Source organism: Nannobrachium achirus (genome assembly GCF_963921795.1).
Source record: "Nannobrachium achirus genome assembly, chromosome: 12".
Lineage (NCBI taxonomy): Eukaryota > Metazoa > Chordata > Actinopteri > Myctophiformes > Myctophidae > Nannobrachium > Nannobrachium achirus.
Genome location: NC_137832.1, coordinates 40,364,178 through 40,379,818, shown reverse-complemented (window position 1 = coordinate 40,379,818; position 15,641 = coordinate 40,364,178). Strand labels below are relative to the sequence as shown.

General features: G+C 40.6%; 1 protein-coding gene across 1 annotated transcript; it reads right to left on the bottom strand.

Moving 5' to 3' along the window:
- Positions 1-2,573: 2,573 nt before the first annotated feature.
- Positions 2,574-14,018, bottom strand: rimoc1 (rab7a interacting mon1-ccz1 complex subunit 1; the record flags this gene model as incomplete). Its single annotated transcript, XM_080739378.1, has 6 exons — positions 2,574-2,890; positions 3,074-3,188; positions 4,598-4,729; positions 10,133-10,279; positions 12,747-12,856; positions 13,925-14,018. 6 exons carry the CDS (start codon positions 14,016-14,018, stop codon positions 2,655-2,657), a joined length of 834 nt encoding a protein of 277 aa, XP_080595504.1. The 3' UTR covers positions 2,574-2,654.
- Between the last annotated feature and the right edge of the window lie 1,623 nt (positions 14,019-15,641).

The following is a 15,641-nucleotide window of genomic DNA, read 5'->3' as shown; positions in this document are numbered from 1 at the left end:
TTTCCCCCTCCATGTTCTGTTGAAAGGTGATGACTGTCCTTTATGTCAATGCACATCTGATACTGAATACCTCTAATGCTTTCGCTTGGAGAACGGTTGTAAAAACATTGTGAAATGTATTAGATGCGTGATTCCTAAACCCACCAGGCTTGAGTTAAGACCCGCCTCGCGGAAACGCGAGGACTTCCAGGAACACTCGCTGGAAGGAGTGGCTGAAATCCCTGCCTGACACATGGAGGGTGGATAAAGTCAGAGGCATGAAGACTTGTAGGCCTACTTGTGAAAAGCCTGCATTTGCACAATGCACAGCTATTAATTTCTCACTACAGTGCTCAAAATAAACTACTAAAAAAAAACTTGAAACTGACTTAATTGTAGTCTACTGTGCTTATTTAATAAAGGGAAAACTTTGTAACTTTGCTAAAGAGAAAAACGTACTGAGAAAGCTATTAATTTGTCACTACTGTGCTCAAAATAAAAACTCTTACTTTTTATCAGTTAAATTGTTATGGTTTGGATATGGCTTTGGGCGTATTATGCTGCGTGTATTATTGTAATGGATCAGTAGGTAGTAGGTACTTTGCACTTGAGCGAGCAGCACTAACGTTAGAGGAGGCGGGTCTTAACTCAATCCTGGTGGGTTTAGGAATCACGCGTATTAGATGCCAATGTTACTCCAGTGGCACTTCCTTGTTTGGAGCAAGGAAGATCAAAGAAGGAACGGACACCAACGTCATTTTCGTCATTTCAGGCTCCATGGGACGCCGCCATGACACTTTGGCCACCCAAAATTAACATTAGCGTCTATGAGCACTTCGTCACTTCCGCCACCCAAAAGTGGCCACCCGGCGTGCCAACTTCCGGGTGTTGTCTGTTCCTTGTAGATATTCCTTGGTTTGGAGCTTGGTTTGGAGTTTGTGGTGCATTCTGGATACTGTAGTTCTAGACAGCAGCAAAACATCATGGGATGGACAAATTCAGCAGATCGAAGCACTTTGGGCTACATTTTGTAAGGCAGGTGCTAAATACAAAGATATGATACATATTTACATATCTATGATTTATAGACAACGATTTTGCCATTAACCAACGCGCCTATTTATTTTCAATGAAGACATAAAAAAACAATATTTTTTTTTCTTCCTCAAAAGACCACCAACACAGATTCTCCATTTATAGGCATACTATCAAAGTTATCAGAGTTGCAGAAAATGGAACTTACAATAGATGAGGGAAAACAAGTGGCATATTACAAAGCTGATATTAAGAATAAAACTGTACATACTTGAAAAAGGTCTTGAATACTTCAGTCTCAATCAACACTTTTTGTGATCATCTCCTTACCTTTTGTAATATATAAATGCAATTAATAAAAAAAATATTAACAAAAAACAAAGGCAAAAAGCAAATAAAAATAAATTAAAAAAACAAATGCTGTGCAATCTCTCATTCCCAGCTGGATTATCGTTAAACTTTAAACAATCGTTTTTTGTTTTGTTTTTTAAATGTTATTTTCGTAATAATCTTTTTTTATATTAATATTAATGTTATTCTACCACATTCTCAGAGCAAAAGACATGCCCAAACCAACAGTCTGGAATCTGGAAGATAAGTGCTTTTCAGGGGGTGGACAGGGAGAAAAATATTTGATAAGATTCCTCCTTTACCCCCGAACAATTTTACACCATATAACTTACTCTCTACACTGCAAACCACACGTGTTAATTCATCTCTAGAGTGTGTCCAAGTGGAACTAAATGTACTCCATTTGGTTCCCGATTCCGCTCAACTACAGGTAGCTAGAACCACCAAAGATCTCTGCATATTGTATAGTAAGCGGGGCATGGTGCACTGCAGGCGAGGACCAAGCTTTCTTAGGCCCTGTATTCCAGAAGCAGATGAGAGCAGATACTCTTGATGCTGTAGTGCTGCTCTTGCAGTGTGTAGGGACATTGAGGGCATGGGCATCGTTCTCAATCACCTTATTGCTGCCGATTAGTTTTGGGAAATCTGTGGGATGTGACAGACAAGGACATCAAATGCTTCTATAAAGCTCTGGTTGTCTGCTGGGCCTGGAGCTCTCTTCTTGGATCATATAGGCATGGCCCGTCACTGGCCACAACCCTTTAACAGGAACTACAATAGGTCCTTTCATCATTACAATTAGATAATTTCTGGGCAGTTTAACAAAGAATTAAATACTTTGTCTGCAAAAGTTTAATATTTGTTTGTCACTGTATGCTGTATTCTATTTTAATCTAGTTATTTCTATTGTGATTTATTTATTATTATATTGTTCATTTGGTGTCAGTTTTATATGCACACTTCAAATCATAATGTATGGCTAAATACTGAATAACGTTTTTGCCAAATGGACATATTTGGACACCCTCAAGAAGTAAATTAACACGGAACGATTTGACTGTGTAGCCTCCCATTCTTCCTCCTTTGGCCAGAGCTGGCAAAGGATGAGGTTGCCTCTAGACACCGATCCAAGGACTACACCCCACCCCCTCCCATCCATCTGCTTTGCCCCACCATCACCCCACCACACCCCTAACCAAAAGGGCGATGATTTTATTTAGGGGTGACATCATTAAATACTGATCTCAGATCTGTGCCTGAGGGCAACTTCAACACAGAAGCAGCTCAGTTCACTGTAAGATACTAAGGATTTCCTTGGCATTCTCTGTGTTCCAGCCCTGGCCCTGCAGAGGACCCTCGCAGGCCAGCACGTATTTGTTGAGGATCTGTGTTCCAATGTCCCGGAACTGGAGGCGGTCTTCTTTGCGCTCCATTGTGTCAACGCTGCAGTCCTCGTACTTCACTGCCCAGAAGCACATCTCACCGATGTACATCATTGTCAACAGGTGGGTGTCCGAGAAGATGCCTGATTGAAAGAGTAAGCAGGGATGAAAATCAAATGACTACTTTGTATAGAAGTACTACTGGGTTTGCTTCTGAATGTCTTAATGAATCTTTCAATGTGGTGCTTTGATCATTAAACTTTTGTCAAGATTGGTACACCATATGTGATAAAGAACTGACTTGTTTTTGTTTTGTTTTGTTTTACCTTCAGAGAGGAAGTTGGCTGTAGCAGTATCATGGAGCACAACTCCATCGTTGATTTTCACAGAATTCCTCACCTGTAGCATTCGCATTAGGTAACGCACACCCTCCTGAATACACTGTGTCAACAGAAAAAGGAAGTTAATTATGGTGGTGAGCCGTAGAGGAAATGGTAGCAGAGTATTTACATTGTCTGTTATGGTTTGTTAGTGGCATGGCCAACAGTGGACTGAAATAAATAAGCCTGTCAAGATCACTTGATATACCTGCAAACATTTTACGTTTTTTTTCTTCTTCATTTACACAAATTGTGTAGACCAGGCGTGTCAAAACAAATCACTGTGTCCTGCAAGCAAGAAAGATAGTCTCTGCTATAGCTTGTGTCTTACTTAATTTAATTTATTAAGATTACCTTATTACCTTATAAGATTACCTATATTGATCATAGGGTACATTACATTTCTGATAAGAGGAAATAATTAAACTATTTTTGAAATCCAACATCAGCAGACAGAAATGCAGAATACTGTCCCACTCCCAGCTATAACTTTCTTCAAAACATTTCACTTAATAAATTAAATTTCTTCTTCATAACAAACATCCCGATACATTTTGCTTAAATGTCAGGGACTTCAGTTGCATAAACATAACATGCACGTGTCACAGTGCACTGAACATTCAGTGATCGTTATTTTCATAATGTCATTTGGATGTTTATGTATCACTTGCATAAATTGCACATTATATTTATTAATATTAATTATTGAGAAAGCCTGACTCCCGAACATCTCGGGTCTCCTGAATTTTGGCAAACAGTGATAGACGTTTTTTAGCGCTGCTTCAAGCTATAGTTAACTTTTGCTTTCTATGGTCTCCTGCGTTCTTGTCATGAACAGCCTGGGAAATGTGGCTATATAAATAAATGGTTGTATATAAGAGAGAAGAGAAGAGAGAGAGAGAATATGAATGAAATGGACATCACGTTTAGCTGATGTTTCAACAATTCCCAAAAGTCATACGATTGGAAGTTATTGCTCTACACAACTAACAGAGGAGAGGGGGAAGTGCGAAGTGAAGTGCAAGCGTGCGGACAGCCAGGGACGTGCAGAGAATGTTAGAGGCAGGGGATGACATTTCTAAAAGGGCCTTTTGGTGGACAATTCTCTTGAATGCAGCCTTCAGTTATGGTATAGAAAGGGGAAATGTATTTTACTAGTTTCTCCTAGTTTTATTGTTTTTAATGTGAAAATATGGCACTTTATTATGGGGAAAAACTGGTGTATTTTCCTTTTTTAAATCGCTAAAATAACAAATTTTTGAACACATTTACTGAATTTCCCCCTTGGGATAATAAAGGTATCTATCTATCTACATTTCCTTAACGGTTAACGGTTAATTAACCGATAAGGCATTTGGCCATCCCTAGATCAATGCAACTGTATACATTTGTCATGATCAAGCCCCCGTTAATTAATATGCCATGCTCATTAGTAAGCGTATCCTCTATGAAACAAGAATGATGTGCTACCTTAAGGAATGTGTCCTTGTTCTTCTTGATCCATTGCTTACGTTGGTGAAGGGTGTGGCAGTACATGTACAGCAGAGCTCCACGTCTCCAGTACAGACATTCTAATAGTTCAAGGCCCAACACAGACTGCACCTGCCATGGATCAAAAGACAAGGGCAAATGTGAGAAAGTGATGCTTGCTTTAAAGATGGGTCAACTTCACCTCAATAACAAAAAGGATGATTATCCAGCAGAGACAGCAATACAGAGTACAGCTATTGTACAACTCAAATACCAATCAAAATTGTGATTGGGCCTAGGAGATAAGAGTCTAGTCTACTAGATGTGTGTCCAACCTTGAACTTGCCTCACAATTCAATTATGATTAACCTGTTAACAATTTCATTATATGATGCAATCCAAATTATCTGCAATACAAGCAGTCAGATACATATAAGGAAATCATTTTTCATTTCTAAAATGTTTTAATTTTAAACCAAAATACATAGTAGCAATTGTATGTATTTTAAAACTATATAATAATAATATTGCATTCAAACTTTACAAGTGTGCTGTAGTGTAACTTCAAATCAAGCCGTGAAGTCTCGCCATACAACAGTGTCGCTCACTGAAAGCAACTGATCTATAAGCTCATATCACGTCACATCGTGATACGTTGTGAGCTTAGAGATCTGTCGAGTGCTTGAGCGACGAGTGTGTTGATCGTTGTTGTACAATCTAACTATACATTTTAGAGTCACACTCAGTCAGTCAGACAGACAGACTGCATTTCCACTTTATCTATTCACTCGCTTCAGCAACTGATCCCAACTTTCACATGGCATTAGCCATTAGCATTATTCAGACGGTGAGGAATCCCAAATTCAAGCTGTTTATTAGTGTTTTCTTCACACTTCTGTTCAACTCCACGGCCAAGTTTTTGCCGCTAATGCGCATGCGGTGTCTGTTGTTAGGTTACGGTTCGGCCCTCCAGGCCATGGGATCTGTAGCACTACCTACACCAGAGCCTTGCTCTGACCATATATATCTATGGCTCTGACTGCAACTTTGTTCAACTTCACAAACTCAACTAATCCACACAAAGCCAAGGACTTCATTACGCTTTTAGCCAAGGACTTCATTACGCTTTTTTTCCCTTTGCAATTACACTTTTTCGTCAAGGGGAAGCCGTCTCTATACACACCGCCGGGACACTAATTCCATTTTCCAGTGTTAGCTCTTGATGCAAACTTTTAGCGTCTACAATGCTGTGTGTGTGTGTGTGTGTGTGTGTGTGTGTGCTGTCAGCGACAGCGAGGAAATATAATTTCTCTGTGGGTTAACGGTGTGATGCGCGCGTGCGTTACCGTATGTGTACACATTTCTCTCTTCTGTAAGCCCGTCATTAGCATGTCCACCGTTACGTGGGCCGCATGCAATACCATGCTCCTTACATTATGATGCTCCTACACAGTGTTTCCCCTATATGCATTAAGGAGTGGCGGGCCGCCGCCCCTTAAAATCTGGCCGCCGCTCTATGATCTTTTTTTTTTTTTTAAGTTTCTTGTTCTCTCGGTTAGCTACGGCTGGAAGGAGATTATAGCGCTCCTCTGCTACACTCATTGATTGGATGGAGAAACAACAGCTGTGCACCGAGTACAAACCCACTCGTGGCGTCGCATAGGCACATTAGGCAGTGCACTGTTACAGGAGAAGTTTACTTGTTGTCCCATTCATCATTACAGCTTAGCTGTACATTTCTCAAGATTCATTTAAAAACGTATTGATAATGATTTTAGAGTGGTGTAGTTTGTGGTTGTCTGTGGCTAAATGTGCAGTTTGTGTCTGACTGTTAGCAAGCGACCTAGCCTACAGTGTGTGGAGAAAATAACAACATGCAGTTGCCAGGTCTGATAATATAAGCCATGTTGGGCTAACCTGACTTTCGCCAGATGGTTTGCAGCATTGCGTATGCCTGCATAACGCTCTGCTTCTACCATCTGGACTCGGTCCAGCACAACCGATGTAAGGGGCGGGCCATTTTTTAAAATTCTAAAGCAGGTGATTGGATATGGCCGTGCCAACTCCAACGACTCATATTGGCCTGTCTGCATGACGTTGCACCCAGAATCCACCTCCTGGGTTTCCACGTGGTCTGCAATCAGACTCTATTGGCTCAGAGCCGCTCAGAGCCCACCCATAGCTGCCGCTGATTGGTCCGGCCAGGGACATTCCGAAGGGAACCCCTCCTCCGCAAGTGAACCCAGATGGTAAAGCAATGCATAAGCAATGCTGCCACCATCTGGCGAAAGTCAGGTAAATGTTGGGCTAGGTTGGATGAAATACCATGCAGTGTTGCCAAATCTGACTATTATGTATTTGGGCTCTTATTTCTGTAAAGTTGCTTGTAAATAATGGTGGTTGCCAGGGCACCAAATTCTGGGCCCTGGGTACAAGGATTCACTGTGGGCCCCCCATTAATGTTCTTCATAGGGGGAGTGTCAGTGGTGCTCAAACCTTTTCATGTGAAGGAGGACCCCCAACATTATATGAATTTGGCCACGGACCCCCATCTCAAAATAGTTCCAGGGACCCCCCAGAAGCAAAATATGAGTTACAAATGTTAAGAAATACATATTTTCAAAGATTTGCACCCATTTTCACGACTTTTCAAAAATAGCAGATCTACAAGCTTGCAGCGCGGCACTCAGTGCCGCGCTGTGAGCTTGTATAGGCCTATCTGCTATTTTTCGATTGCTAAAGTATAAAATAATTAAGGCCCCTCCACCTTGGGCCCTAGTAACTCAGTCCCACTTTCCCCCCCTTTTGACGCCCCTGGTGGTTGCTTGTGAGCTTGTAGATCGGATATTTTCAAATAGCGGAAGTATTTAGGTTGCTCATGTGGCCTGGCTATATTCACTTATTTTGGGCTTGTTTTCATAGACCTGGTTGTTTATTCCTCCTGACAAATCTGACAACAGAACTTACTTAGGTTACTTAAAGGAAAATTCCAGAATAAAACATATTAATCCTTAATCAGCCTTTTATCACGTCTGTACATACCTGGTATGATGGATTTTTATCATAGTCCTTCCAGTTTTTACTTCTCCTGGACTCCTCAGATCTCTCTCCCACAGCCAAAACGGCAGTCAATTGTGGTTCTCCCAAAGCGCTAATTTTCACCGCTGCAAAGTTACTTTTTTCTTCATAAATCTGCTATTTATAGTTCATTGAGAGCCAGTAATCCACTGTTTTATCACGGGTTGAGGGAAATGGCCGTTGTTGACATGATCCCAATAGTACTCACAGAAGAAGAATGAAGTCTCGCGTCTCGCGTGATTACCGTGTTTCCTTTAGCTTTTTCTTTAGCGCAAAAGAAAGCTTTCTCCTGGAGTTATTACAGCCAGTATGTACACAACAAGGCATCGTGGTATATATATAAAAAATAAGAAAGCAGAAGAATATAATCTAGTTAGTCTATTGATCGCTAGAATCTAGTAATATGACTGAGAAGGATTCATAACAAAGCATTTTAACGGACTTCCTGTAGTCATAAGGTAATTCTATTACCTTTATTTATTTTTTCCTCAATACATTTCTTCGATTTTAATTATTATTTATTTATGGAATTACTTATAAAATAACTTTGACGTGTATTATTATTTGTAAACAATGTAGGCTACAATATAATCACAAAATAATCGTATTTTCCTCAAGACATTCTGCAATGCCTCACCAAATAAACGTTAGGTAAAAAGTACCTCATGAAAGACACGTTTCTGTGGTCATGAAGTAATTTTTACCTAAAGTTTATTTGGTGAGGCATTGCAGAATGTCTTGAGGAAAATACGATTATTTTGTGATTATATTGTAGCCTACATTGTTTACAAATAATAATACACGTCAAAGTTATTTTATAAGTAATTCCATAAATAAATAATAAATAAAATCGAAGAAATGTATTGAGGAAAAAATAAAATAAATAAAGGTAATAGAATTACCTTATGACTACAGGAAGTCCGTTAAAATGCTTTGTTATGAATCCTTCTCAGTCATATTACTAGATTCTAGCGATCAATAGACTAACTAGATTATATTCTTCTGCTTTCTTATTTTTTATATATATACCACGATGCCTTGTTGTGTACATACTGGCTGTAATAACTCCAGGAGAAAGCTTTCTTTTGCGCTAAAGAAAAAGCTAAAGGAAACGCGGTAATCACGCGAGACGCGAGACTTCATTCTTCTTCTGTGAGTACTATTGGGATCATGTCAACAACGGCCATTTCCCTCAACCCGCGATAAAACAGTGGATTACTGGCTCTCAATGAACTATAAATAGCAGATTTATGAAGAAAAAAGTAACTTTGCAGCGGTGAAAATTAGCGCTTTGGGAGAACCACAATTGACCGCCGTTTTGGCTGTGGGAGAGAGATCTGAGGAGTCCAGGAGAAGTAAAAACTGGAAGGACTATGATAAAAATCCATCATACCAGGTATGTACAGACGTGATAAAAGGCTGATTAAGGATTAATATGTTTTATTCTGGAATTTTCCTTTAAGTTTGAAAAGCCAAATAGTATTTATTTGTGTGTGTAAATAAAGCACTGAAGATGATGGCAAATGTTGATAATAAAATAAAGATCAGAAGATGAAGATTTCCGCCTGCACACGGCGCTGTGCGCGAACGCTATGCCGCTCCCCGCAACTCTCCCCCCACTCCTTCAGCTTCTGCCTAGGGGAAACAAATTCTCATACACGCACCAGTTAGTTACTTTCCCCATAACCCACACTCTGCACATATTTTGGAGCACATATTTTCAAACGGTTAAGTTCTAGTCATCGTTAACTTAACAGAGGATTTAGGGCACCCGCTGGCCTACCGGTTCAGGCGCATACCACATAGGCTCAGTGTAGCCTGACAGTGTGTCGCTGGTTCGAGTCCCAATCCCGACTACCTTTGCTGCGTGTCACTCCCCATCTATATCCCCATTTCCTGTCAGTCTACGGTCATATTAATAAAGGCATAAAAGCCCAAAAACATATCTTAAAAAATACAAATAAAAAATAAAATAACAGAGGATTTGACTAGCAATTGTATACTGGGTGAGATTTGAATCGCTTCCCTCAATCACTTCTCTCATTGTGACAGTGGTTAGCCTTGCAGCCTAGTAGTGTCAATGGAACGCTACTCCTGGAATGAATTGCATCTTCACAGCTTTATTGCATCTTCAAGTCATTATGTCGCAGAGTCATCAATGCCCGAATCACGATGCATCATTGAATCAATTATCCACATCTCCAATACTTGTACAACAAAACTAACTTTGGAGAAGCCACATCTATTGTTTTAATTGTAATACTGACACCTGGAATAGAGAAGAATAAATACCCTAAGAAAAGGTTTGTGACTGGCATCCACAGCCAATAATTTGTCAGTGTTCGGCTGGTGAATCAAATCTGCTGGGCAGGGTTTACATTAAGGGGCTTCTCAGTCATGTGTAATTAAACACACATGAGCACTGACTCGCATCCCACTACCACAACCCACACAAACCTCCTGTGCTGGTGCCAATCTTCCTGCCAACACCTCTGGCTCAGTGAGATCCTGCAGCAGCTGCTGAATTTTGAATGGTGAGCAGTCTTCAGGAAACTCCTGGTCCACGAGCTTATTCTCCTCATAAAATGTTATGTCTAGTATCACCTAAAACACACAAAGACAACAACCAAAATAGAGGGCATTCTTATTTTTTATTGAATTCCATGCAAAGCCTGCCATCCAAAAACCTTTCAAAACGCTCACAGGCAGTGCACATATGTGCATAATAAACACAGACATATACAAAGTGCCATTTGATGATCATTTGTCTCGATTTGCGGTGCTAATGGCATTTCAGTGACCTTGTGAGATTATCAACACACAGATGTTGTGATAAGGGTTAGGGTAATAGGCTGTTAAAAGCCCTTCCCTAATCCCCAAATAAAAGGAAGATTGGCAGATGTGTAGGAAATTCTGAACCAAATTAGGATGTAATATTAATCGACTAAGTGCATCACATTCCACAACTGTCTCTCTTTCGTCCTCTTTTCCTCTCTCTTTCGTCCTCTTTTCCTCTCTCCCCTTCCCCTCTTTCCTCCTCCTCTTCCCGTTTTCCTCCTGGTTGACATACAGTATGTGTCCTAAAAAAAAGAGATCAAGTACCTCTAGAAATACATTAGTGGCCAATTAGCCCTATTCACGGCCCGCCCACCTACTTCCGTTTCTCAGTTTCCCCCGGGTGCTGACTTCAATTTAGAAGGGGAAACTATAATAGAAATAGCTGGACAAATCGTTATTTCTAACAGTAAAGTAAATTATAATGCTTTGTGCCGTTTACTATCTTGTGTTCTTGATCATGCTAGCCGTATTTTATACTTTACTATTCGGAAATTGCATTAAATTTGCGATTTCTGTGCTAACTCTATAGGCTTATAGTAGGATTTTCCCCTTCAAAACGGGACTTCAGCACCCGGGGGATGCTGAGTGGGCGGGTCGTGAATAGGGCTAATACCTGGGTTCATTCAAGGCCATAGGCCAATAACAGTCCAATATCATATTTAGATCAATCATTTATGACCTCCACTGTACCAAACAGCTAAAATTACAACCTCTGGATGTTTAGTGTTGTCCACTCAATGAAATGATCTAATATATTCCTATTAATACATATTGACCATCCACATAATGCAACATTTTATTCCACAGTTCCATTTATCTGTATATAATTCGATTTTGCAAGCCCACATCAAAAGCAGTATCTAACAGCCTGGGTAATTAAATAGTAGGAATTATCATCAATCTGTGATAATTTTAAACTTTTGGTTTAATTGAACAGGCATGCTTCATTTGGCTTGCCAACCGATCACTACTTTTCATTCAATATTCGATTTTATATTCATAATAGTTATAACCTGCTATAATAATGAGGAGGCAGTGGCTCAGGAGATAGAGTGGCCGTTTGGTAACCAGGAGGCTCCCAAGTTCGATCGCTGGCTGCTCTTGGCTTCATGTTATTGTGTCCTTGAGCAAGACACTGAAACACTAACTGCTCCTGAGCAGCAGGTTGGTGCCTTGCATGGTAGCCTCCACCATCTGTGTGTGAATGGTGAACGCAACGTACATTATGAAGCACTTTGGATAAAGACGCTATAGAAAAGCGGTCCCATCCTCTTTTACAGTACATTTTAAGACATAATAAGACAGAATAAAGCCATAATAAGAAATAATGTGTTGGTAATTAGAGCTAATATATTTTATTAGACAGAAACAAAGACAGAATAGTAGAAAGAGCGAATACATTCTCTGGCACCGTCACCTGCCGCGGAACTGCAGCGGCAGACACTGCCGCACGACCGCCAGTTCGTGCGGCGGCCGCCGGTCCTACTGGCGGGACTGCTGGTCCTATCGCCGGCGATGCAGTGTGACTGCTGGTCGAACTAGCGGTCGTGCGGCAGTGTCTGCCGCTGCAGTTCCGCGGCAGGTGACGGTGCCAGAGAATGTATTCGCTCTTTCTACTATTCTGTCTTTGTTTTTGTCTAATAAAATATATTAGCTCTAATTACCAACACATTATTTCTTATTATGGCTTTATTTTGTCTTATTATGTCTTAAAGTGTACTGTAAAAGAGGATGGGACCAGAAAAGCTAACCTCGCGTCACCAGGCTTTCTCAGAGGAAAGGCAGGTATTCGTTTACAACGGGCCGTTTGTTCTGGTCTAGGCGGAAACCACAAGCAGAGGAATCGGCGTTGCTTTGTCAGGTCTATTTAGTATTTACAAAACATGGCACTGGCTTTTAATCCAGCAATCAACTACACTGAAACAACTGAACATTTCTCCGCATAATATAGAAAATGAAAATACATGACCATCAATTTGTTTGAGTGGTCTTTGTCACAGCATTGATACAGTTGGATCATGAGGGGAAAAAATGTTTTTCCTTAATCATATGCAATAAATATATAGCAGCTTAATTTAGAATAAGCAATGGGCCTGTTGATTTCCAAAATCATATAGATCTTAAAAATCATTAGTATGTTGAGCTTACTGAACATATTAAGATATTGGCAACACCCCATGCATTGCCGGCTGAAATAAAGAACCATCTAAAAGTTGGACATATACTGCAGTACCTGTGTGTAATCCTGAAGCAGCTTAGGAAGACTGCTACTCTCCCCTCCTTGTCTGTAAAAGCTTTTCAACTTGTCTAGTATGGCAGACGCATTTTGCAAATAGTCATCATCTAGGGAAAAATGAGATATGTTAACACGTTACCAATTGCAATTCTGACTAATGCAATGACTACATATACACAATATACAAGTTTTTAAGATACACTACAGTGACACTAGTGTTTGTCTGATGCATACAATGTGTTGATGTAAAATAACGGTTAGTGTCAGGGACTCAGGGTAGATAACCTACAAATAACTACTAGTTGATGTTTTGCATTTCGAGGCGGAATGACGCTGGCTTACGGATGTGCCACACTGTCACTTATTCGTCATTTTAAACTAGAATTAAGTACCAAATATTAGATACAGCTCAACATAAAAAAACTCTGGGGACCTCCAGGGGTCCTTGAGGGAGTTCCAGGGGGTCCCTCCCCAGCTAATGATAGTTAGGAACCAAATGGACCCTTGGTTCCATTTGTACACTCTCAGAGTTAAATTAACATTGATTTTACACTATAAATTGGGGTCCAAGAGATAGAAATGCCATAAATGGGTCGTAGCCTATAATACATGTCAAATTGGGGGTTCTTGGTGGTTGAGATTTGAGAATGACTGCTACAGCTGTTGAAGTCTTATCTTAGGGGGTCCCTGGAATAGCTTTTCAAAAAGGGGGTCCGTGGGCTAATAACGTGTCATTTTGGGGGTCCTTGACATGAAAAAGTTTGAGAATCACTAGTAGTAGTAGCTTGTTGACAAGTTACACATGCCTCAATATATTTCAGAAAGCCAGATGACTTCGCTATTTAGCAACAACACGCATGTATTTTAGTTAGCATTAGCAAGCTAACACTGTACCAAACCGTCAAAATGCAGGTAGTTAGCTCACATTTAAGTTGGCACGAAACAAAACATGCTAAAACGTCAGTGTATATCTACAAAACACTATACGGTCGGCTTCCGAGAGTTTATTTGGAAAACACGAAAGGTTTCATCAGAAGAGCAGTTGTTGTTGCTATGGTAGCATCGAGCTAAGTTAGATAACGCTAGCTATAGCTAGCAGGGCAATTAAACTGGACACAGCTGTCAGCTACACAAAAGGAACGAGCACAGCGTTGGTCTTCGTGTGTGTTGTGTACCTTGTTTTTCTGTTCGGAGGCTGGCACACTTGATATCCAACTCAAATATCCTTCTCTCCAGCTCGAAGCCCTGTCGCCTGCAGTCGTCGGCCATGACTGAAAATGTTGGTCACGTGATGAGCCTAGGATTATTCACGTGCCCCAAAGTGTGTTTATGTTTCCCTTTTTGTGTCGTAGAAACAACGGAACGGCAATGGAATAAAATGCGAATTTATTATACTGTGTCATATTTGCTATTTATTATAGTTGGTCGCACGACCCTTTTGCTCAACACAAAATACATTTAAAGTAACAAAACCTTGTGCAAAAGTACTGGAGTGTTCTGTTTATGTTATTTTGTAAATAACTAGGACCAGTAAATAACCTACAATATATAAATCAAACAAACAATATTGCAAAGTAAAAACATGTATTTGCAATGTGGGCCTTCATCAATGACAATCAGGCAACAGTTCAAAAAGAGTTAGACGCAGACCAACTATTAATAATGATAAAATAAAAAAATCATTAAGCTTATTAGAGTAATTACTAATACAAAACTAAAACATACTCAATTTAAAAAGTAAAACCTGCCTATTGAATTTCAGAAGTTCATTCCATGGAGAGATAAAAAAAAATGTGTAACTACTTTGGAATTCTTTTTAGTTTTATTTTATTTGGGTGTAAGTGTGAGGCCCCGTCCAAACATTTGCGACAGCTATCGTGTCTGTGTCGTTTGAGAATGAGTGGAGAGAGGGTAGGTCCAATTCATTCTCAATGAAGTTCACATGTTTTTTTTGTCTCTTGCAAATCTCTTGGCCAGCCTTCGGTTGAGCAAGAGACATGGCAAATACATGAAACCACGTTCTCATTCTCAAACGATACGGAGAAGATGTCTCACGCTCACGCATATGTGTGATTGCGGCCTACGATTTCTATAGGGTGGGCCAAATGTAGTTCTAAGAGCGGCTATTTATTGGGTAAACACAGCCTTACACAGGTGTTCTGATTTAGTTCTGATTAGACTATAGCATTAGTTCTATGCAATCAAACAATTGAAACACCTGTGTTTTTACCCAAGAAATGGCCGCTAAGGACTACAATGACGTAGGCGCTGGCACACACTATAGGGAGGGGGAACACTTCATACACAAAACATTAATGAATGGGCACAGAGTTGAGCTCTCTGTCTACCGAGCAATCTTCGTTCCTACTCTCAATGGTCATGAAGTAAGTGTGGGTCACGACCAAAAGCATAAAGGCCTGTTCATAGTATCTCCGAAATGTTCGGTGAGTTGGACTTTCCAACTCGGAAATTTCCGAACTCTCATTCAGACTAATGCTTTTCAGAAGTCCCGAGTGACGTCATTTTGTAGTGAACAGTATGGACAGGCCTTTAGATTGCGGGTTCAAGCGGACAAAATTAGTTTTCTCAGACGGGTGGCTGGCATTTCCTGGACCCGAGAGAGACTTGGAGTAGAACCGCTGCTCTTGGAGCTAGCTTAGGTGGTTGGGGCATCTAGTACGGATGCCTCCTGAGCGTCTCCCGATGCATGTCCCACTGGGACTGGGAGCAGACCCTGTGGCAGACCACCAAAGACCAGAAGATGGAGGGATTACATCTCTACACCGGCCTGGGAACGCCTGGGGATCCCCCCAGATGAATTGGATAAGGTTGCTCAGGAGAGGGTCGAGGACCACTGGAAATCTCTGTTGGAACAGAACAGCGACCCGATTC